The sequence below is a fragment of the Nycticebus coucang genome, chromosome 7, assembly GCF_027406575.1.
Source record: "Nycticebus coucang isolate mNycCou1 chromosome 7, mNycCou1.pri, whole genome shotgun sequence".
Lineage (NCBI taxonomy): Eukaryota > Metazoa > Chordata > Mammalia > Primates > Lorisidae > Nycticebus > Nycticebus coucang.
Genome location: NC_069786.1, coordinates 94,744,729 through 94,767,842, shown reverse-complemented (window position 1 = coordinate 94,767,842; position 23,114 = coordinate 94,744,729). Strand labels below are relative to the sequence as shown.

Below are 23,114 nucleotides of genomic sequence, written 5' to 3'. Positions count from 1 at the left end.
TTCTCTTGTCCTTTATACATGAAGTATAAGGGTTCTTATGGCAACCTGGTAAGTATAAGCATTCACTGCATTTAGCACGTAAGATTTGATATATGTTTCTTTAATACAGTGACACTATCAATATTCCTTATCTTTCTAACATTAAAAGCCTAGAAGTGAATAAAATATTTTATCTAAGAACCTATGCTTACCTGATCCTATATAATTAATTTTTGATAATTAAAAATTGCTACATCAACTAGAACTTTTTAAAATTAAAAAATGGCTGACTTTTCTTTAAATGCTGCCTGTTTAATATATATCCTTTCTTCTGTAAAAACATTATATTCCTTTCATAGGAGATTAGATTAATGATAAACTAAAAATAAGTTACATAAATAAGCAATATTTACATTGACTACATGGCAGTTTACTCTGGCATTTAATGAAATTTGCACACTAGAAAATACTAGGATTTCCCTATTTTAATTTCATGCCCACTCTAAGAACTAAAGCTAGTTTGCATATCTGTCAGGCAAGAATAAGAAATAGACAAAAATGATATTCTTACAATGTTAAGATAACCCAATAATACCTTTAAATAATTTTACCCTGTCTCATAATGAACTATCTACTGATGTATATATATTTTGGGGATGATAGTTCATATCATCCTAATGTTTCTGAGCTCAAATATTTAATAGGTTGAAGAATAAAACATAATAGTATAGTTATATTAAGGACATCCTAAGGCTACTCCATCTATTTATAATAATATTTTTGCTACAATTATTTTGAAAGTAACATGCTTTGTGGTAAGGCCCATGATAGTGTTGGTAGAGCCTTAGTCAAAATATCATGAAAACAATTCCCTAATACTCAGCTTGTCTCTTGTATTTAGCACACATTTTAATCCCATGTCTATTATTCAGGTTTACTTGGTATATATCAAACGTTTGTAAATTTTAAAGAGTTTGAGAGAAACTGTATTTTGATTCAACAAAGATCAACATTGAAGTGCTTTTGTTAGCTTATGTATTTTAGGCAATTGTGCTTTTTACCAAAATGTATTAATGCACTTCCACATTACTTTCACTCAGTTCTATAAAGATTATACATTACCATCTCTCTCTAGACTATAGTACACAGGTGGTATGAAAATCTATTAATGTACTCCCCAAAAAACTATTTTGCTTAAATTGTGATATTTTGCTCTTATTTTATAATGTGATATACCCATGATAGCAAAAATAGCTTCAATAACTATAAAAGATCAATATTTTAGCTTTCAGTTATCAAGGTCCTTTTTATAAGTCATGATATAAAAATGAACAAAGATATATAGAGACTAAACTCTCATGTTTAGCCTCATAATTGTGAAGCAACCAATGATAGTATATAAAAGAAATGTTTAATATAAAAAGTATTGCCTAAAAAAAGTGTATCTTTTTTCCCCTTGGGTGTTTTAGAGAAAAAAATCTAAAGGATAATAATTTTAAAGTATTCATTAACAATTTCTTATGATTTCAATACAATGTGTTTCTTGCTAACCATATACCAAAGCTTTTTTTAACATGTCTAACTTTGATACCAAAGCAAGCCACATAATATCTACCTATATACCATATTTTTAGCAACACGTAAAAGAAATTTCCTAAAATCCTTATTAGTATGACCTATTACACAAAATGTTTTTTATTTTTTTTTTGGCCGGGGCTGGGTTTGAACCCGCCACCTCCGGCATATGGGACCGGCGCCCTACCCGCTGAGCCACAGGCGCCGCCCCACAAAATGTTTTTTAAAGATACTAATACATGTAAACTTTTCCTGCTCTAAATAGTGCCCAAATATAGGCTAGTAAACTTTAGCATAATTTGAGGTTACTTCCAACTGTTTGTGAGAATAGCTTTCAATTAAAATAACACATTTACTACCCTAATGTCTGTGCCAAAGGAAAAATGAAAATAAGCTCAGCAACAATCCAAATAAGCAAACACAAACCTATTTGTGTTTACCAAATAGGTTTTTATGCCTATGCCCTAGCATGTGTCTGTCTTTAGAGAATTACTTTAAAATCTTCAGTTCAGGCTTACCTATTTCACATATTGAGTATTTAAACATCTACCTCAACAGAGTTACCAATGATGGGTTTTGATAACTTGGTTTAACTTGGCTAGTCTCTTTCTCACTACTCTCAATGTTAAGCAATAAGATTTCACTATTTTTTATAGGGTTTTTTGGTCTGAGATCACGTTAATTTCCTAATTTACACTTAGCTACACAGTTATACATTTATATTGGTTTTTAATGCCCCAAAGCTGACAGCTCCACTTTTAGATAGTCTCTGTGGATTATGGAAAAAGAAAGAAGTGCTATAGCCTCTTTAGGCAAGAAAACTAATTTTATGGCATCAGTTACATCCAAAAACGTTTTATGTAAAATTTGTTATGAATTAACTATCTTCAAGAGGCTGATTTTTAAGTAAACAACATTTTAAGAAGAAAAAACTACCTACCTTGAGGATTATTACCTGTTATTTTTTTATAGTAGGTCAAATAATGAATGTTAAAAATATTTCCTTTACATCCAAGCAAAAAAATACTCCTTTCAGCTCTTAAAATAGCATGAAAACCCAACCATTAGCTTTCATGCTATGAACTGTACATATTTTAATAATTTGAGTTAATACTCTTTTCTTCCATAATCCTAAAATAGGCTTCTTGTACATTGTAACTTGATATTTTTACATTCCAGTAAGGAGTTATAAAATCAAACAGAATTCATACTAAGAAGTTTTCCTTTTTATATGAAATGTAGGGAATTTCCATAAAGTAAGTTCTACAGAAATTTAAATATTAAAAGGTAATGCATTAACTTCAGTTTACCAGGATTAGAGACTCTCTATGAAAGCCCTTATAAATTCCTTTAGTAAGTGACTTATAAAGGTAATCTAAAATATGCAATATAGGACATTTTTCATGATATACCATTGTGATTCTGTCAACAAATCATAATAATCTGCTGTGCAAAAAAAAGTGAAAACACCCATCATGCCTTGCTAACCACGGTACTGTATTGCTTACAAATAAACAAATCCTAAAGAAATTATTTAAAACATAGAATAAAAATATAGGTTTTTCTTGGCTTTCCAAGTTAGCAAAAGATTTTAGCATCTTTAGATACACTGTATTTCTTAAAATGGATTTTACCTAATAGCTAAGAAACATAAAAATAGCTCTCATTTTCATGGTGTAGCCCATGTCCAATAAAATAGTTACATTTTAGGAAAATAAAGCACTTCATACAATTCATAATGAAGTCTACTATTTGGGGGGTAAGAGCATGTCTTGCCTGTGATATGAGGTATAATTTACCAAGAATTGTCCAATTTGTGGCATTTAAAAATGCTAACCAGGTAGTATGTACTTTGGTAATAACTACAGTCAATCTGGCTCCTGCAGGCTTGTTAGGAAAGATGTCATACAAATGCGGTAAACATTTTGTTCAGTAAATTCATAGAACTTAAACTGTTAGTAAATAGATGAGTCTTATTAATAAGTTAATTTGTATTAAAGCTGTATGTATGAAAAAGTTTCAGTGTTTGTGGCCTCAAATAAAATTCTCTGGTTTTGTTACAATAGTAGTTAATTTAAATAAAACTTTTGGATATTGATATGTTTTCATGTTTAGAGATAAATGTGTATTTAAACTACTAATTAGTAAAATGTCATTTTAAAAATACTTAAATTCATGAATTTGTGACAGGATACTTTCACTTAAGAGAACAGTTAGATTCTAGAATTTGGAACATTATTCTGAAAATAAGAAACAAAATAATCTTAAAGAAAAAAAAAAACAGGGACTATACAATTATTAAAAATTTGCCAATTTGCACCAGGACACATAAGCACGTTTAGGATATCAACTATTGAAAGGAAAAGTGAAATATATCACATGCCATGGTAAAGGTAAGTATATTTTTCCAAATTTCTGTTTTGGCACTCATCCATCCCATAATCTAGCTATCAAGAAACCATCCTCGTTAGTAGAGTGGTAAAAAGAAACCTTCTCCTCTTGAAATACTAACTGATGTATTTCAATTAAAGGTTTTTATTTGGACTTTTCATCTTCAGATCTTTGGATATAATTATACTACTTCCTTCTCCCCACAGTACTTAAAACAATGCCTTCGGTATACATTCGTTGATTGATTGTGGTGTTGGTAGTAAAGATGGTGCTGAGGCTCTGGCATCAAGACAAGTTTAGTCTAGACTTTGTTTAACAAGCTATGTAAACCACAGAAAAGTTGTTCAGTCAGTCTCTGTGTGGCAGTTTCTTGTCAGTTAAATACAACAGAATACAACACCTCATGGGTTTAATGGGGCAAGTTAGAGAACACAAATAAGGGACAGAGAACTGTTGGTTCTCTCCCTTTAATTTCACTTATTACTGAACTAAAAATTAGATGGGATTAATTAACCCATTGAGAGAACTTACTTGAGCAGCTGACAACTATATTCAAAAAGCAGGTTATTACTTTACAGAGGCATACATGGAAAAACTTTTAGAGTTACAAAACCTTGCCTACTATAAATTGTTTTTCTACACTTAGCAGTAAGTGTAGTACTAGTAGTAAACACGAAAGACTGAAATGCTGATGTCTAGATATGAGTTGTTATATTTTTACTTTCTCAATGCATGGTTTCTCCCAATTCATGAATGGGAGTTTCACTTTCTATTTTGCAGACTTAACCATTGCTTATTTTCAGTTTTTGCTTCTTACATTTTGATGCTATATTTTTAGATCCTACTAGTTCATAACAGTTATAACTTTTCAGTGCATTATTCCATTCGTATTAAGTCCAACCTTATTTTTATTAATTAAGGTAGCTGGGACTAGAGTTACCAACCACAACACCTAAATAATTTTCCTGTTTTTAGTAGACAGGGTCTTGCTTTTGCTCAGGTTGGTCTCAAACTCTTGAGCTCAAGGGATCCTCTCACCTCAGTCTTCAGAGGCTAAGATTTTAGTCATGAGCCACCAAACCTGGGCCTTATAGCTATAGTTTTTAACTTAATCTTGAACATAATTGCCTTTTGGCAAAAGATTCATTGCAAAGTTTTTGATACATTTGTATTTATTTCTAACATCTTATTGTGGGTTTTCTATTTACAGTATTTTTCCTTTTCCCTTGCCCTGTTTTCTCCTGTCTTCTGTTGAATTGTATTCTTTAACTGGCTTGAAAGAAATAAATTCTATATACCATTTTCATGATAAACCTAACCTAAAAGGTATAACATGTTTATTAACTTTGTATTTTTAAGATTTATAGCTTTTTAACCAATGAAAGCTTCTAGTATGGTTCAAAGAAAGCCAAACTACCAAAGCTGTTTTATTTAATCTGTTCCAAAGTAAAAGTTATGACGATTTTTTAAGTATTTTAATTAGGAAAAAGAATGTGTAGGTCATATTTTTGTGGGATATATTGAATTAAGAGAAGGCAATGATTCCAATCTTCAACAATCATAATTTAGTTTTAGAAGGTTCATCCTCATGTTAAATCCCATAAACCGGTGATTCTCAAAGGAGAGGTAAATGCACAAGGCATGGCTTTAAGAGTGGTAGCCCAGGGAAATGAGTACATTTTCCCCATTCCATACACTAAGAAAGATGGCATTCTCCATTTCCACAGTTATTCCCAGAACTGTACCTTTGGCTTACCCAGTGAGTCTTTCAGGTCCCCTACAGATGTTTCATCCAGAAATCCTTAATGATTCAAGGGCAGGGCTCATTTCTCCTTGGAGTTGTAATTTTCTTTTTGCAAATGGCATCTTTGGTTTCCTGAAACATCCTGACATCTCACACCAGAGAGGAGCTGAGGACTTCAAAATATATGGTGAATAATCTGTGACATAAGCTAAGAGGGTGAAATTCAGTTCATAGCCAAGGATAAGACTTCTATACCATAGCCCTTGCTTACTTTGGTGAAGACCCAAGTATGGCTGAACTTCTCATTAGCAAGAGGCACAGTACAGGGGATATTATTTCTAGTAGTCAGGGCCACAGTAAGATCCTTTAGTGTGTAGTCTCTCCCAGTCCCATTCCTCATAATAAAAATCCAGACACTGACTAATGTGATTCCATCCCAAGTAGAGTATTTAAAATGGTCAGCTAGATGAGGTGCAGTGGCTCATACCTATAATCCTCCTCCTCTGGGAGGCCGAGGCAGGTGGATTGCCTGAGCTCAGGCATTCAAGACCAGTCTGAGCAAGAGCTAGACCCTATTTCTAAAAATAGCTAGGCATTATGGCAGGCACCTGTAGTCCCAGCTACTCAGGCGGCAGGGGCAAGAGAATCACTTGAGTCCAAGAGTTTGAAGTTGCTGTGAGCTAGGACGCCATAGCACTCAACCAAGAGTCACAAAGTGCGACTCTGTCTCAAAAATAAATACATACATACAATGGTCAGCTATTCCCTGTAAAGTGGATACCTTAATTCGGAGAATCTACTGTTAATAACCTAAGACTACCTACTAAGGAGAAGCCGCCCCTAAATTGGTTAGTCCCTTCCTCTCTGCTCAAAGTAGATATTGGTGATACAGGAAGGCAGCTTAGACTGGGATCCTCCTGTCCTCTCTCCTTCCAAAAAGAACAAGGCTCTTCTAGAAAGGTTAAAATCCTTAGGTTTATTCCCCTAATTAACCTTAATTAACTTAGTTATCTCTACTCTGGTCCTTCTAGTAATATTAACCTTCAAATTTGGTGTGTTCCTCTTCTTAAAGAGAACAGGTAAAAAGAATCCTATCCAGATCTCTTGCAAGAGGAAGGGACGAGGCCAGTTAGGTTGTGCTGAAATGATATCTTAGTTTTGTAAAGGATTCAAGGGCTTTGTGCTCTTGGTTACCCTTGTGCCCTAGCTCCCCCCAAGTTTTATGAATTAGTGAACCTTTGATGCAGAAATAGACACATGGCCTTTAGTATGTCCATACCCTTTTAGGGCCACTGATATATACTCTGTGGAAACTACAAGGACCCATCAAGGTTTACAGCACCACAGACCTCACCAATAAGAAGGGTTCTATTATCTGGTAGAACTGTGGACAGTGGAGTATTGCCTCCAAAAGGCAATTACAGATTACCATAAAACAGCATGAAGGACCAAGTCTTAGGTTGGTCCTAAGCCTAGGCCCAACCTGAGCCTAGCCTTCCCCATAACCCAAGGTTAGACTAATGCTGGCTAACAATGCCACTACATACTATACTTATTTGGAAGAGATGGGGAAATCAGAGATCCAGGAAACCACTATTACCATACACCCAAGGCAGAACTTGTTGAATGCTTCATACTGTCACCTGCTACCACTTCATGATTTTAAGTCATCCTCATGGAGGTTCACAACCTGACAAACTACTAAAGAGCTATGTCCCAATCACAAGTACAACCTTGAAGAAGAATAAATAATAAGACTGTGCGCTAGGGCCCATATTCCAGACTATACCTTTTTTTAAATACATTGGCATTAATTTCATGTTTAATTTATTAGGCTCTTCACAGTCCAGAGTCCATTTTCCCTTAAGAAAAATGAGATCTGGGCGGCGCCTGTGGCTCAGTGAGTAGGGCGCCGGCCCCATGGGTGGCGGGTTTAAACCCAGCCCCCGCCAAACTGCAACAACAACAAAAAAATGGCGGGCGTTGTGGCAGGTGCCTGTAGTCCCAGCTGGTCGGGAGGCTGAGGCAAGAGAATCATATAGGCCCAGGAGTTGGAGGTTGCTGTGAGCCATGTGACGCCATGGCACTCTACCTGAGGGCGGTACAGTGAGACTCTGTCTCTACAAAAAAAGAAAAAAAAAATGAGATCTACCTGCAGAATAACTATAACATTTCAGTGAAATCAGAGATTGTATTTTTTTTCTTGCTCCTGCCTATAGTCACAGGTCTTCTAATTTATGAGTTCATTTATGGAATAGCCCTATGATAGACAAGGGTGCCACTTAAAATACACATCGCCCATTACTTCTCGCGTGACTTCACAGGACTGTAGTTTACTGAGTTGACATCTTGTTATTACCTTTCTAATGTGACATCCTATTTACACCTGATCTAGATAGTACTGTCACCTCCTGCAATACTGCTTCCAGGAATACACCAAAATGAATATTTAAGAATTTCAAGGGTAGTAGTGGAAGAAATTTACTTTCTAGTCAAGGAGTCCACAAAATACCAAATACAGTGTTTAAGTATTCTAGAAGTTTGTCATCCTCTTCCAGAAGTGGTTAGGATGCCCCCTCTTGGAAGTGAAAGGTCCTCCACTTTTAAATTTTATCTACACTGCACTTGCCATTCTTAAACTGCTGGATCTTTGACGCAAACACATCCACTGAGTACCCAAAAGCTATTCGCTTTACCTAGTATGCCTCCAACAGAGAATTCAAGTGGTTCCCTTCCATGTAATCACAGAAGTCAAATCCAACTTACCACGTTCCTCCGTTCAAAATATCCTGCCTTCTGTAATTATGCCCTATCTGGTTCACCACAAATATCCAGGTACCCAATTAAGTGCCTACTAATAACAAGTTTCACAAAAAAGAACTCCATTAACACCTTCCAGCAAGCCAAGGTCCATTGTATTGACCACCACTAGGCCACAGAAAAAGATTATTCAGAAGGAAGATACTATAGGAACTTAATACTGCTATACGAGTACTTCAGAAGCAGGTTCTCATCCTGCTGGTTTTCCAAATATGTTTTCCTTCATCCATGTAAACACGTGCCATCTTTCACTACTCTCTGCCATACCCAACCCACAAAATACTATATCCTATAACCCAGCAGTCTGCCCTAGTAATCCCAGCAGGTAACTTAAATATATAATGGAAAACCCAGAAATATGGAATAAAGAGGGTCTGAGGGGACATTTGTGCCAACAGTCCTTCCACCTTTAGAATGCCTTTAAGCATTCTTTTCCAAGGAGTGTTTCCAAGCAACCAGAAATCCCTCACTTCACTGATTAATAAAATGGAGCTGAAGGGTGGCACCTAGAATAAAACTGGAGAAACTACCAGGACAATACAATAGTTTACTTCATAGTATACCCTCTCTACTTGCTGCTGATACATATAACAGATATTCCAAGGCAAGTTCGCATGTTAAACTTTGGGCTAGCTGCCGAATCACCCTGTAAGATATAATGCTGGCTTACTATATTGTAGTCATTGTATAAATTGGTAACATCTTCTCTATGATGTTCTCTTATGGAGCCTTGAAGCGATTCCTAAATCCAGTTTGAGATTCCTGGAGCATTGATCATTTCCTCCCTTCACCATCCACCTTCAATAAATGCAACAGAACAGATCTGAACAAGGTACTTAAAAACTTTTAAACTTTAATAACTTAAGGTAAAAGAGTAAAAGTTTAACTTCAGTTACAACTACTTAAAAATAAATTTATAATAACTAGTACACAATTTCTATACTGTATGATGGATCTTGACGGACCAAAAGAAATCATGAGGTAAATTATATGAACAATATTTAAGACTATAAGAAATTTAAAGAAAATATTGTCCTTCTGAATTATGTACAGTTTTAGTCATACCTGTAACCTAACGTTATTAAAGTTTAAAATTTTTAACATACCAAGTACCTTAAGAGAACATTATAGTTTATCATATAAACATATATATAAACAACCTGATACTATTTGCTTATTTGATTACTAATAGAGTATCATTTTTCAGTAGTCTGAAATAAACTGAGGATTCTGAGTTCTTTAACTGCTTTTTGTCAAAACAGTGGTGGTTGAAAATGGCTAGCCCTTATTTTAAGAAAAGCAGTAAAAAGTTAAAGCTCTGCAAAATTAGAAAGCAGAAAACTAATTTATTCTCAATATTCTGAAACCACAATCTTAAATAATTAAATGTGTAAGACTAGAGCCATCTAGTGGTTGAAGTTTAATGTTAGCAAACAACTGTTAAAAGACCATTAACAACATAGGGAATCCTAGTCACAGGAATTTAAAGAACGGGGATGAACGTGGGCAAAAATCATCTGGTCTATGACACTGGTTTTTAAAGGTTTAATAAAATATTTTTTTAACAGGCAACCCAACATATATACTAAAGTTAGGGCTACCCTGTAAAAGCTGAGGTAGGGGGCCTCCAACTCTCTCTTCCAATAAAAGAATTCACTTCACTAGCCCTAGGAGCAGAAGCCAGGCCAATGGAAAAAAAAAAAAAAAAAACTATGAGAGGTAGTTTGGACAAATAACTGCTTTGGAAGGAGGCACAAGGAAAAGAGATACTATTAGCAACATTGCTAATAGTCCCATCTTTCCCCCAGAGACATCTTAGACATACAGTGCACAAAGGACAGTGGTTAACAGGTGTGGATAAATGAAAAAAGGGGGAACAGGTACCCAAAAGGTTACAAACCTTTTTGCACAGGAGTACAGCTTGTATTCATTTGATGCAACGCTTTAGACTAAACACTAGTGTAAATTTCCTGAAAATGAAAAATAAGAAAATAACACATTTGGTTTTTAACCACAAGCCAATTAAGAACAGGGTTTCTAGGTCCTGTGGGCTTTCATGAGCCAAGCCCTGGACTGGTCCAGTCTTGGAAACAAAAGTCCAGATTCAGGTCCCAACCTCCTCCCTTCAAAAGGGCATGGTTGTCCATAGAATCGAGGCAAGAAACAGAGGTCTCCAAGGCCCCTTTCTGTGACAGAGACCCCCAGCCTGGACAGCAGCTTGTCGGCTAGGCTTGGGGTGACAGGCTGGAGCAAAGTTCCAAACACTCGCAAACATTCCAAAGCCACATGAAGCACAGTACTCAGCCAGGGAGCATCTACTGGGCTCTCCCAATTCAACTTCCATGGTGCATGCCTTTGGACAAAACCATTAGTTTGGCGGACACAGGTAGACACTGCTTCTAGAGCCTTATATATCTGGAAGTTATCGTAGTGGTCTGCTACTTGCTTGGGCAAAGTGGCCACTGCGCTCACCAAAGCATAGTCCTCTGCCTGAGCACGAACTGATGGCCCCAGCATCCCTGGCTCACTGGGAAAGCAGGTAGTGCAAAAGGATGGATAAGTCCCAGAAGGATTTATTCTGTTGGCAGTGCATCGGTTCAAAAGACCTCCCAAGGCATCTGCCAGTTCTGAGTCCAGCAACTTAACCACTTTTTCATCGTAGTAATCACAGTCCCAGTTGGGGACGCCCTGCCGTAGGAGAAAGTAGCGGAAACCATCCACAGTATAGCGATCAAGGCAAGTCCTAGGATCCACCACGTTGCCCAGGCTCTTGGACATCTTTTGGCCACACACCGTCCAGTGGGAGTGAACACAGATGCGGTGTGGCGGGCTCATACCGGCCCCTAAAAGGAGGGCAGGCCAATAGATGGCATGAAATTTGAGAATGTCCTTACCTATGATATGAGAAGTGGCTGGCCACCAAGATTTGAACTCTGCATTTGGGTAGCCAATTACAGTGAGGTAGTTGACCAAGGCATCCAGCCATACGTAGATGGTCTGCGAATCATCCCCGGGCACCGGAATGCCCCAGTGCAAGTGGCTACTCCTGCGAGACACGGACAGGTCGGGAAGCTCGTCCTCCAGCCACTGAAGGACTGTATGGTAGAATGGTTCGGGGGTGATTGCCTGAGGGTTGCCCCGCAGCCACCACTGGAGCGGCTCCTTAAACCGGGAAAGCCTGAAAATGTAGTTTTCTTCCTTAGTCCAGGAGACTGGATGCCCACTTTCAAGAGATACAGGACCCGAATCCCCTGAAGGGCCCGGCTGCCAAGTGACCTTGGCCTCAGGCAGGAAGCACTCGTCGGAGGCGCAATACCAACCTTCATAGAGCCCCTTGTAAAGCAGACCGCGGGCCTTCAGCACCTCCCAGAAGTGCTGCACAGCTACCCTGTGCCGGTCCTCGGTGGTGCGAATGAAGTCGGTGGACGAGATATCGGCCTCCTGGAAAAGCTGCTGGAACTGAGCAGAGACTCGGTCGCACAGCTCGGTAGGGGCCAGCCCGGCCGAAGCTGCAGCCTGCTGAATCTTCAGGCCATGCTCGTCGGTACCAGTGGAGAATCGTGTGGCGGCGGTCCTGGGAACGCGAAGGCGACGGTGGCGGCACAGGGCGTCCGCCAGTAGCGCCGAGTACAGGTGCCCGATGTGCGGCGCCGCGTTCACATAGAAAATGGGGGTAGTGAAGTAGGCACGCGCGTCACAGACCTTGTCGCAGGCACCGAGGGAGCCCGAAGTATAGTGGCGTGACGCACAGCCCTCCAGGAGAGAAGCCCTACTGAACCCCGGGCGACCTAACAGCCGGGCGACAGAAATTCGCAGCATGGTGCTGGCAGGGCCCAAGCGGTGGGGCGGCGTTCTAGTAGCACGTGTGATAGGCGCATGCGCACCACGGTCCCGCCGCAGCTTCCGGCCGGAAAGCCAATGAAATTCGGCCCGAGCGCGGTCCTGTGCCGCTCGCCGCGCGCCTCCTCCCTCCGCGGGTTGAGCCCTGCGGGTCTCTCCGACTGCTCAGCGCCAGGAAAGCAGCTAGAGGGGCGGGGTTGGGGAGAGGTTATGAAAGACGGCACATCTTCACGTTTGTACGCGTATAACATCCTGTGTTTCCTGCTTTAGGTTACAATCTTATAATTATGCATCCGCTTCCCTCCTTAAGCTGAGCTGCTTGTGGCATTTTGCCGGAGTATGGCTTCTACAAATGCCTAGTCAACGTCTGAAAAGGCATATAAATTCTTTGTGTGTGTGTGTGTGTGTGCGTCCATAACTAAAATTTTATTTCTATTTCAAATTATTATGATGGTACAAATTTTTGGATTACATTGTTCTCGCTTCCAGTTGTAAAAGCACCCCTCACCCAAGGGGCGTGTTATATATACACCCTCTCACAATGTGCATGGAGAGGTGAGATCCCACCACATGCCCTCCCTTCTTCTGCCAATTTTCCTCCCCTCGTACTCCTATCTCCTTCTCCCTGTCTTGATTTAGGCTATATTTGTGTTTATTGTTCATATGAGCATGTAATGGTTCATATATTGGTTTCATATTACCATTGAGTACATTGGATATTTATTTTTCCATTCTTGCTATACTTTACTAAGAAGAATGTGTTTCAGCTTTATTTCAGGTAAATGTAAAAGATGTAAAGTGTCCGTCTTTTTAAAGGTTGAATAGTATTCCATGGTATACATATACCACAGTTTGTTGATCGGTTACTGGAAGCATTTTGGTTGCTTCCACGACTTGGCAATTATGAATAGAGCCACAATAAACATTCTGGTGCAAATGTCTTTGTGCTAAAATGATTTTTATTGTTGTAGGTAGGTACCTAGTAAAGGAATTTCAGGATCAAATGAAAGGTCAACTTTTAGTTCTTTGAGGAGTCTCCATACTTCTTTCCAAAAAAGCTGTATTAGTTTGCAATCCCAAGCAGTATTGAAGTGTTCCCTTCTCTCCACATCCATCCCAGCATCTGTAGTCTTGTGACTTTGTAATGTGGGCTAATCTTACTGAGGTTAGATGATATCTCAGGGTGGTTTTGATTTGCATTTCTCTGATGATTAAAGACAGTGAGCATTTTTTCATGTGTTTGTAGGCCATTCGTCTGTCATCCTTGGAGAAGTTTCTGATCAAGTCTCTTGCCCACTTATAGAGAGGATTGTTTGCTCTTTTCTTATTTAATTTGAATTCTTTGTAGATTCTAGTTATCAGGCCTTTGTCAGATTGATAATGTGCAAAAATCTCCCATTCCAAAGACTTGTTTATGGTATGCAAAAACCAAAAACACCACCCTTAGCTTAACCCTTAACCACCCTTAGCTATGCAAAAGCTTTTTAGCTTAATCAAATCCCAGTTATTTATTTTTGGTGTTGCTGCAATTGCGGGGGTGGGCGGTTGTCTTCCTCATAAAGTTATTTCCCAGGCCAATATCTTCAAGCATTTTCCCTGCACTCTCTTCTAGAATTTTTATTGTCTAATATAAATTCTAGCTAGGGCCCTAAAAAAATCTGGAAGGGATGAAGGGAGCAAAAAAGAAAATGCTCCCTTTTCAGCATTTGAGGCAAGGATAAGAACAAAAAGGGGGAGGGGATCTATAAACAATTTTTGTTGAATCAACAAAAAGAGGTAGATTTGTGATCTACCAAGTCCTTGCCAAAGATTATTGAGATCAAGGGAGATGGAATGCAGTATATTGCTGCAAGTTAGGAAGAATTTTCAAATGTACTTCTCAAAAGTAGTTAATTTTCTGGGTGGTGCCTGTGGCTCAGTGGGTAGGGCGCCAGCCCGAGCCCCATACTGAGGATGGTTTTGAGCCAGGTTCAAAACTGGCTCCGGTCAAACTGCAATAAAAAAAATAGTGGAGCATTGTGGCAGGGGCCTGTAGTCCCAGTTACTCAGGAGGCTGAGGCAAGAGAATTGCCTAAGCCCAGGAGTTGGAGGTTGCCGTGAGCTGTGACGACACAGCACTCTACTGAGGGTGACAAAGCGAGAGTTTGTCTCTAAAAAAAAAGAATAGTTAATTTTCTTTTAAAATGGTCTTGAAGTTCTTCTAGAACAATGTTTTTCAAGTTTGTTTTTGTAATGGAACTCTAGATTTTTTGAGGGGAGACATTAAAAACCCAGAATTGGATTACTACTAATCCCTGGTAGTGGGATTAATGACTGGCCTTTTTTTGTTAGTATGTAAATTTAATAATAAGAACTAGAAGTAGTCTCTATGTGGTCTTCAGAACAGCAGCACTAGCAGCAGCACCTAGAACTTTTAGAAATGTATATACTTAGGCCCCATTCCCTACCAAATCAGAAACTCTGGGGGTAGGGGCCAACAATCTAGGTTTTAAGGAGCTCTCCAGGTGATTCTGGTGCTCACTAAAGTTTGAGAACTGCTGAACTAGAAGATTAGCAGTGATTTCGATCTGTATGCTAATTTTCTCCTGTCTTCTTCTCAGAGGTAATCATTATCTTGAATTTTGTACTTCTATATGTGTGTTATCACATATATAGTGTATCTAAGTACAATCATTTAATTCCGCTTCTATTCAAGAATTCTAAAAAAGGATATGTGGGCATGGAGCCTGTAGCTCAGCAACTAGGGCACCAGTCACATACACGGGAGCTGGTGGGTTCCAACCCAGCCTGGGCCTGCCAAACAACAATGACAATTACAACAACAACAACAAAAAAAAAAAAAATAGCTGGGCACTGTGGCAGGTGCCTGCAGTCCCAGCTTCTTGGGAGGCTGAGGCAAAAGAATCGCTGAAGCCCAAAAGTTTGAGGTTGCTGTGAGCTGTGACACTGCAGCACTCTACAGAGGGTGACATAGTGAAACTCTCAAAAAAAAAATTAGTTTACACTCCCATCAACAACATATCCTTGAAGAGGTCTCTCCAGTACTTGGTATGGTCTGTTTTCTTAATTTTGGTCAGTCAACTGAGTATAAAGTGTTATCTCTTAAACATGCATAGTAGCACTAGTCACAAAAGCTAAAAGGTGGCAACAACCCAAATTTCCATTATTTGATGAATGGATAAACAAATGTAGTACATCTAGACAATGGAATACCATTCAGCCATAAAAAGGAACAAAGTACTGATACATGTTAATACGTAGATGAACCTTTATAACATTTAGGCTAAGTAAAATATTCCAGACACAAAAGGCCACATATTATATGATTCCATTAAATGAAGTACCCAGAGTATGAAAATCTATAGAGACAGGCGGCACCATAGCTCAGTCGGTAGGGCATCAGCCACATACACCCAGGCTGGCAGGTTCGAACCCAGCCCAGGGCCTGCTAAACAACAATGACAACTGCAACAAAAAAATAGCCGGGCGTTGTGGTGGGCACCTGTAGTCTCAGCTAATTGGGAGGCAGAGACAAGAGAATCGCTTAAGCCGGAGAGTTTGAGGTTGCTGTGAGCTGTGACGCCACGGCACTCTACCCAGGGTGACAGCTTGAGACTTAGTCTAAAAAAAAAAGAGAAAGAAAATCTATAGAGACAGAAATCAGATAAATGGTTGCCAAGGGGTGTGAGGGAAAATTGGAATGAAGAGAGAGTGCTTAATGGATATGAAGTTTCCTCCTGGGGTGATGAAAAATTTCTGGAGCTAGATAGTGGTGGTGGTTGTACAGCATTGCGAATGTAATTAATGCCACTGGCTTGTACACTTTAAAATACCCCACACAGGCTGAGCAGGGTCGTTTATGCCTGTAATACTAGCACTTTGGGAAGCCAAGTGGGAGGATCACTTGAGGCCAACCAATAGATCCTAACTAGCTTGCCAGACATAGCAAGACCCCCATCTCTATGAAAGACAATTCTTTTATTTATTTATTTATTTATTTTTTTTTTTTTGAGAGTCTTACTATGTCGCCCTCAGTAGAGTACTGTGGCGTCACAGCACACAGCAACCTCTAACTTTTGGGCTTAAGCAATTCTCTTGCCTCAGCCTCACAAGTAGCTGGGACTACAGGTGCCACCACAGCACCCTGCTATTTTTTGTTGTAGTTGTCGTTGTTGGTTAGAGTCTCAAGCTGGCCCAGACCGGGCTTGAACCCACCCACCTCTGCATATGGCTGGCACCATAACCACTGTGCTACAAGCGCTGAGCCGAAAAACAATTGTTTTAATTAACTGGTTGCAGTGGCATATGCTGGTAGTTTCAGCTACTCAGGGAGTCTGAGGGCGGAGAATCACTTGAGTCTACTCTCTAGGAGTTTGAGATTGCAGTGAGCTATGAAGGTTCCACTGCACTCCAGTCCCAGCAACAGAGCCAGACCTGTCTCAAAAATAAATAAAATAAAATGTCCCAAGTGCTCTATTTTATACACTATTATATACATTTTACCACAATTTTTAAAATATTATCTCACTATGATCTTGATTTGCATTTACCCAAATACAAGGGAAGCTGAGCATTTCTTCATGTCTGTATGAACTATATGTGTTTCTTTACCTGTGACTTGCCTATTCATATTTTATGTCTTTTTCAGTTGGCTTATCTTTTTCTTCATTTGTTAGAGTTCTTTATATATACATAATACTGTTCCTTTATTATTTGATATTTTACCAATATCATCCACCAATTTATACCTTGTCTTTTCACATTAAAGAGTCTCAATGAATAGAAGTTCTTAATTATAGGAAAATTTATTGAAATTTAGTTTATGATTATCATTTTTGCTTCTTGTACTCTTAAGAAAATCCACATTTTTATATGAAAGTATAAAATCTTTTCTTTTGGTATATAAGTTCTTTATATGGAATTGAAATTTTTTTCTGTATGATACAAGGTAGAGATCCAATTTTCTCCCCATATGGATAACCTTTCTCCACTGATTTACAAGACACCTTCATCATATATTAAATTCTAGGCTCTTTATCTATTGCATTGGTTAATTTGCCTATGCCTTGCTAAAAACACTATTTTAATTACTGTCGCTTTATACTAAATCTTAATATGTAGAAAACTGATGTGTTTTCCTTATTCTTATCCACAAGAATTTTAGCTCCTCAGCCCTTTTATCTTCCCATTAAACATTAAAATCAACTTGACAAGTTCCATGCAAAAGACCTGTTGGGTTTAGGTCATCATTGCGTTAAATCTATAGTTCAATGATAGGTGTCAAAGGCTAGGGCAGATTGACATATTTACAATAGTAAATATTACTATAAATGACTTTCCATTTACTTAAAACTCTTTTAATGCTGTCCAGTAAAGTTTTATGATTTTTTTTTTTTTTTTTGTAGAGACAGAGTCTCACTCTATGGCCCTCGGTAGAGTGCCGTGGCCTCACACAGCTCACAGCAACCTCCAACTCCTGGGCCTAAGCCATTCTCTTGCCTCAGCCTCCCGAGTAGCTGGGACTACAGGCGCCCGCCACAATGCCCAGCTATTCTTTGGCTGCAGTTCGGCCAGGGCCGGGTTCAAACCCGCCACCCTCGGTATATGGGGCCGGCGCCCTACCGACTGATCCAAAGGCGCCGCCCATGATTTTTTTTTTTTTTTTAAGACAGAGTCTCAAGCTGTCACCCTGGGTAGAGTGCTGTGGCATCACAGCTTACAGCAACCTCCAACTCCAAGCCTAGGGGCTCAAGTGATTCTCCTGCCTCCGCCTCCCAAGTAGCTGGGATTACAGGCACCTGCCACAACACCCAGCTATTTTTTGGTTGCAGCTGTCATTGTTGTTTGGCGGCCCAGGGCTGGATTTGAACCGGCCAGCTCAGGTGTATGTGGCTGACACCTTAGCCATTTGAGCCACAGGCGCCGAGCCTTATGATTTTCTACCTATAAATCTGGCTTAATATTTTGATAGATTTATTCCTAGGAAACTTTGTATACTTTATAATATAAACAGTGTCACTTTCTGAAAGTTAGGGGATTTTAGTTGTTTGTTACTGATGTATGGAACTGAATAAAAGGTAAGCTATTTTTGGGCAGCGCCTGTAGCTCAAAGGAGTAGGGTGCTGGCCCCCATATGCCAGAAGTGGCGGGTTCAAACTCAGCCCCGGCCAAAAACTGCAAAAAAAAAAAAAAGCTAAGCTATTTTTTCTTTTTTTTTGAGACAGAGTCTCATATTGTCACCCAGATAGAGTATGGTGGCATCATAGCTCACAGCAACCTCAAACTCTTGGGCTCAAGCAATCCTCTTGCCTCAGCCTGCTGAGCAGCTGGGACTACAGGCGCCCACCACAAGAACTGGCTAGTTCGTTTGTTTTTATTTTTTTAGAGATGGGTCTCACGCTTGCTCTGGCTGGTCCTCAACTCCTGAGCTCAAACAATCCACCCACCTGGGCCTAACCCAGAGTGTTGGGATTATAGGCGTGAGCTACCCAGCCAAAGCTATACTACCAGTATTATGTTTGAAGAAAGTGTGGAGGGGAATCCAGACCCTGGACTGCTTATTGTCCCTCCATGATCGAAGCCCCTCCTCTTCACCAAGGCTGGCACTTCTTTGAATCTAGGGCTCTGCCATAGGCAGTTTGAAAACTGCTGGTCTAGAAGAATAAACAGTTAAGGATAGTTATTTTTTAAAGAAAAGAATATTAACTGCAGGACATTGAAATATTGTAAAGCCATAATTGTTTTTTTGTTGTTGTTGTTGTTGTTGTTGAGACAGGGTCCCACCCTATGCCCCTGAGCAGAGTGCAGTGGGCGGGGTAGCTCACCGCAACCTCATACTCGGGCTGCCGGCACCCCGTTGCCTCAGCCTCCGGAAGCCGCTGGGATTACAGACGCTCCCCTCGGCGCACGGCTGGGTTTTTCCATTTTTTTCAGGAGTCGGGGTCTCACTGTCGCTCAGGCGAGTCTCGAACTTCTGAGCTCAAGCAATTCTCCCTCCTCAGCCTCCCACAGTGCTGGGATTACAGGCGTGAGCCACCGCACCCAGCAAGCCATAAAAAATTTTAAGTGTGCAATGCTGTGAAGCAAGATTACAGAACAAAATAAAATGTCAAACTACAAATCATAGTCTATTATATGATAGATGTAGCATTTCTAATCACTGGAGAAGAATGGCTTTTTCAATAAGTAATGCTTTTAAGAAGTCATTAACTTCTTGGGATATTTGCATTATGAAACTAATAGTACATTAAGTAGTTAAAACTCAGTGTTGGTCTGCTAGCTTGTGAATTCTGAAGATCATAAAATACAGCTTTTTCATCTTTGTGTTCATAGTGTCTTACATATACGTAGACACTCTATGAATATTTGAATTATAGTTGAATTCTTTTAGAAGGGCCACACAAGCTCAGCATCTGTAGCTCAAGTGGCTAAGGCTCCAGCCACATACACCAAAGCTGGCAGGTTCAAATCCACCCCAGGCCTGCCAAACAACAATGACAACTACAACCAAAAAATAGCCAAGCGTTGTGGCGGGCACCTGTAGTCCCAGCTACTTTGGGAGGCTGAGGCAAGAGAATCACTTAAGCCCAGGAGTTGGAGGTTGCTATGAGCTGTGATGCCACAGCACTCTACCTAGGGTGACAGCTTGAGGCTCTGTCTCAAAAAAAAAAAAAAAAAAAAATTACTATTATTCAAAATTTTCTCTATAGGTAAATTCAGGTGATCCAAACTTGCCCAGTAACTGTCAGAATACTTTGCTACCAATTATGGAGAACATTTTCACAAGGTTCATTTATTCATTCAAGGACTAAGGGAGCCTGCACTAGAGCATAGACAAGAATCGATAGTACATCTCCATGTATCTAGCCACATACAAGCCTGTACTTAGGAAATCCCATTTACAATACAGAACTGAATCACCATGACTTTTGCTGCCAAGAAAGAAAGAAAGGAAAGGTGGAAGGAAGGAAGGGAAGGAGAGAGGGAGAAAGAAAGACTGAAAGGCTGTCCTGAAATCTGTCATTGGCAGCAAACAAATATAATTCAATGCAGAAGAAGTGACCACTACTAGAAGACATTTATTCTATAGCCACCCAGCCTCCATGGGCTCCAAGTAGGGTCTCCAGCCCGGGTCGGAGTCCGGGGCTCCGCGCCCACGGACCCGCATCCTGCCCCCTTCAGCGCCCAGACTGACAAGATGAAGTCTCATTGCCCAGGCTAGTCTTGAACCCCTATCTTTAAGTGATCCTCCAAAGTCAGCCTCCCAAAGTGCTCAGATTACAGGCGTGAATCACCACACCCAGCCAAACATAACTTTTATGTGCATTGGAAAACAAAAAACTTTGTGTGATTTGTTTTATTGCAATATTTGCATTATTGCAGTGTCTGGAACAGAATCCAAATATCTCTGAGGTATGCCTGTGTATAAAATCCTCCTAACTTCTCTGAAGAAGACAGGCATATGGCCTACAAACACATGAAAAAAATGTTCATCATCTTTAATCATCAGAGAAATGAAAATCAAAACCACTTTGAGATATCATCTAACTCCAGTAAGATTAGCCCACATCAAAAAATTCCAAAACTACAGATGTTGGGGTGGATATGGAGAAAAGGGAACACTGCTATGCTGCTAGTAGGAATACAAGCTAGGGTGGCGCCTGTGGCTCAGTGAGTAGGGTGCCGGCCCCATATGCCAAAGGTGGCGGGTTCAAACCCAGCCCCGGCCAAACTGCAACAAAAAAATAGCCAGGCGTGGCAGGCGCCTGTAGTCCCAGCTGCTCGGGAAGCTGAGGCAAGAGACTCGTCTAAGCCCAGGAGTTGGAGGTTGCTGTGAGCTGTGTGATGCCACAGCACTCTACCCGAGGGCAGTACAGTGAGACTCTGTCTCTACAAAAAAAAAAAAAAGAAAGGAATACAAGCTAATACAGCCTTTTTGAAGAGAAGTTTGGAGAATGTTCAAGGAACTAAGTAGACCTACCGTTTGATCCTACAATTCCTCTCCTAGGTATATACCCAGATAATCAAAAATCATTTAAAAAAATAATAATAATAATTAAAAAAATAATAAATTTTAAAAAATCATTTTACCACAAAGACATTTGCACCAGAATGTTTTTTGCAGCCTAGTTCATAATTGCCAAGTCATGGAAGCAGCCCAAGTGGCCCCTGACTCATGAATGGATTAACAAATTGTGGTATACGTAGACCATGGAATACTATGCAGCCATAAAAAAATGGAGACTTTACATCTCATTCTGTTAACCTGGATGGAGCTGGAACATATTCTTCTTAGTAAAGTATCTCAAGAATGGAAGGAAAAGTATCCAGTGTACTCAGTACTATATGACATCAATGTATAATCACCTACAGATTAATACGAATAGTAAAAAATAACTATAGTCCAGAAAGGAGGAGGAAAGAGAAGAGAGAGAGGAGGGGAGGGCGGAGGCCTGGAGGAAGGAGGGTATTTGATGGGGCCTCATCTAATGTGCATAATGCAATGGTACATTTCAAAACTATTAAGGGTAGAGTATAAATGTCTTGCTTTTCTTCACAAGTAAGTGAAGTAATGGCTAAGTTAATCAGTTTGATGTAAGCATTCCACATTGTATATCAAATCATGATGTGTGTTGTACCCCATAAATGCATCAATATATGCATTGACAGTTATGATTTAATAAATTAAAAAAAGAAAAGAAAAGAAAGAAGACATTTATCTTCTTATCCTAACTTATCCTAATTACTGTAAGTACTTAACATCATTGATAAAAGATTGTCTGCGAAAATAAATGTTGTGATAGTTGTATATCAAGCTGGAAGAGAACTGACTTAGATCCATAGCTTACCCTTTGTATTAAATTGCCAGATAGATCAGAGTTAAGGAAGTAAGGGAGGGATGAATAGGTGGATCACGGAAGAGATTTTTAGGGCAGTGAAACAGTTCTATATGACACTATAATGATAGAAAGATGTCATTACAGATTTGTCAAAACCCACTGAATGTACAACACTACAGGTGAATCCTAATGTAAACTATGGACTTTTGATAATAATGTGTCAATGTAGGTTTATCAGTTTTAACAAATACACCACTCTATTGAGGGATGTTGATAATGTGGGAGGCTATGCATGGATGAAAATGGGGTATGTGGGAATTCTCTACTTTCCACTCAATTTAAAATAAGTTTATTAATTTTTTAAACTAAGCAGTAAACAGAATATTTGTTCCAAAAGGAGAAATATACTTCATATTCAATAAATGTGATTTGTTCTTAAGGACAAAAAAGGAGAAGTAGAAAATTTTTTGTATGAAAGTGTATAAAAATGTGAAGAGGTATGAGGCAAAATATATGATAACTGACAAAAGCTTAAAATACATAAGATCAAAATAAGTTTTATGGCCAACTACAAATGTATGTAAGTAATATAAATGAATTGTGCAGTCCTTAGAATGCATTTTCTCTGCTTATTACTTTCTAATTATTTTGCATGTAAACTATTTGATCATTCCTAAAGTAAAATCAAAGTATTTAATAAATAATCCAAAGTGGGGGAAAAAGTAATCTTTACAAAAATCTTCACAGTTGGCTCAGCGCCTGTAGCACAGTGGTTATGGCACTGTCCACATTCACTAAGGCTGGTGGGTTCAAACCCAGCCTGGGCCAGCTAAAACAACAGTGACAACTGCAACAAAAAAAATATATAGCCAGGCATTGTGGTGGGAGCCTGTAGTCCCAGCTACTTGGGAGGCTGAGGCAAGAGA

General features: G+C 39.3%; 1 protein-coding gene across 1 annotated transcript; it reads right to left on the bottom strand.

The window, feature by feature from the left end:
• Positions 1-9,051: 9,051 nt before the first annotated feature.
• On the bottom strand, positions 9,052-12,358 carry MARS2 (methionyl-tRNA synthetase 2, mitochondrial). Its single transcript, XM_053597115.1, has one exon. It carries the CDS (start codon positions 12,326-12,328, stop codon positions 10,547-10,549), a length of 1,782 nt encoding a protein of 593 aa, XP_053453090.1. The 5' UTR covers positions 12,329-12,358; the 3' UTR covers positions 9,052-10,546.
• Positions 12,359-23,114: the final 10,756 nt, after the last annotated feature.

Excerpts from the sequence above, each read along its gene's own strand:
- MARS2 (XM_053597115.1), bottom strand. The coding sequence starts at position 12,328 with ATGCTGCGAATTTCTGTCGCCCGGCTGTTAGGTCGCCCGGGGTTCAGT.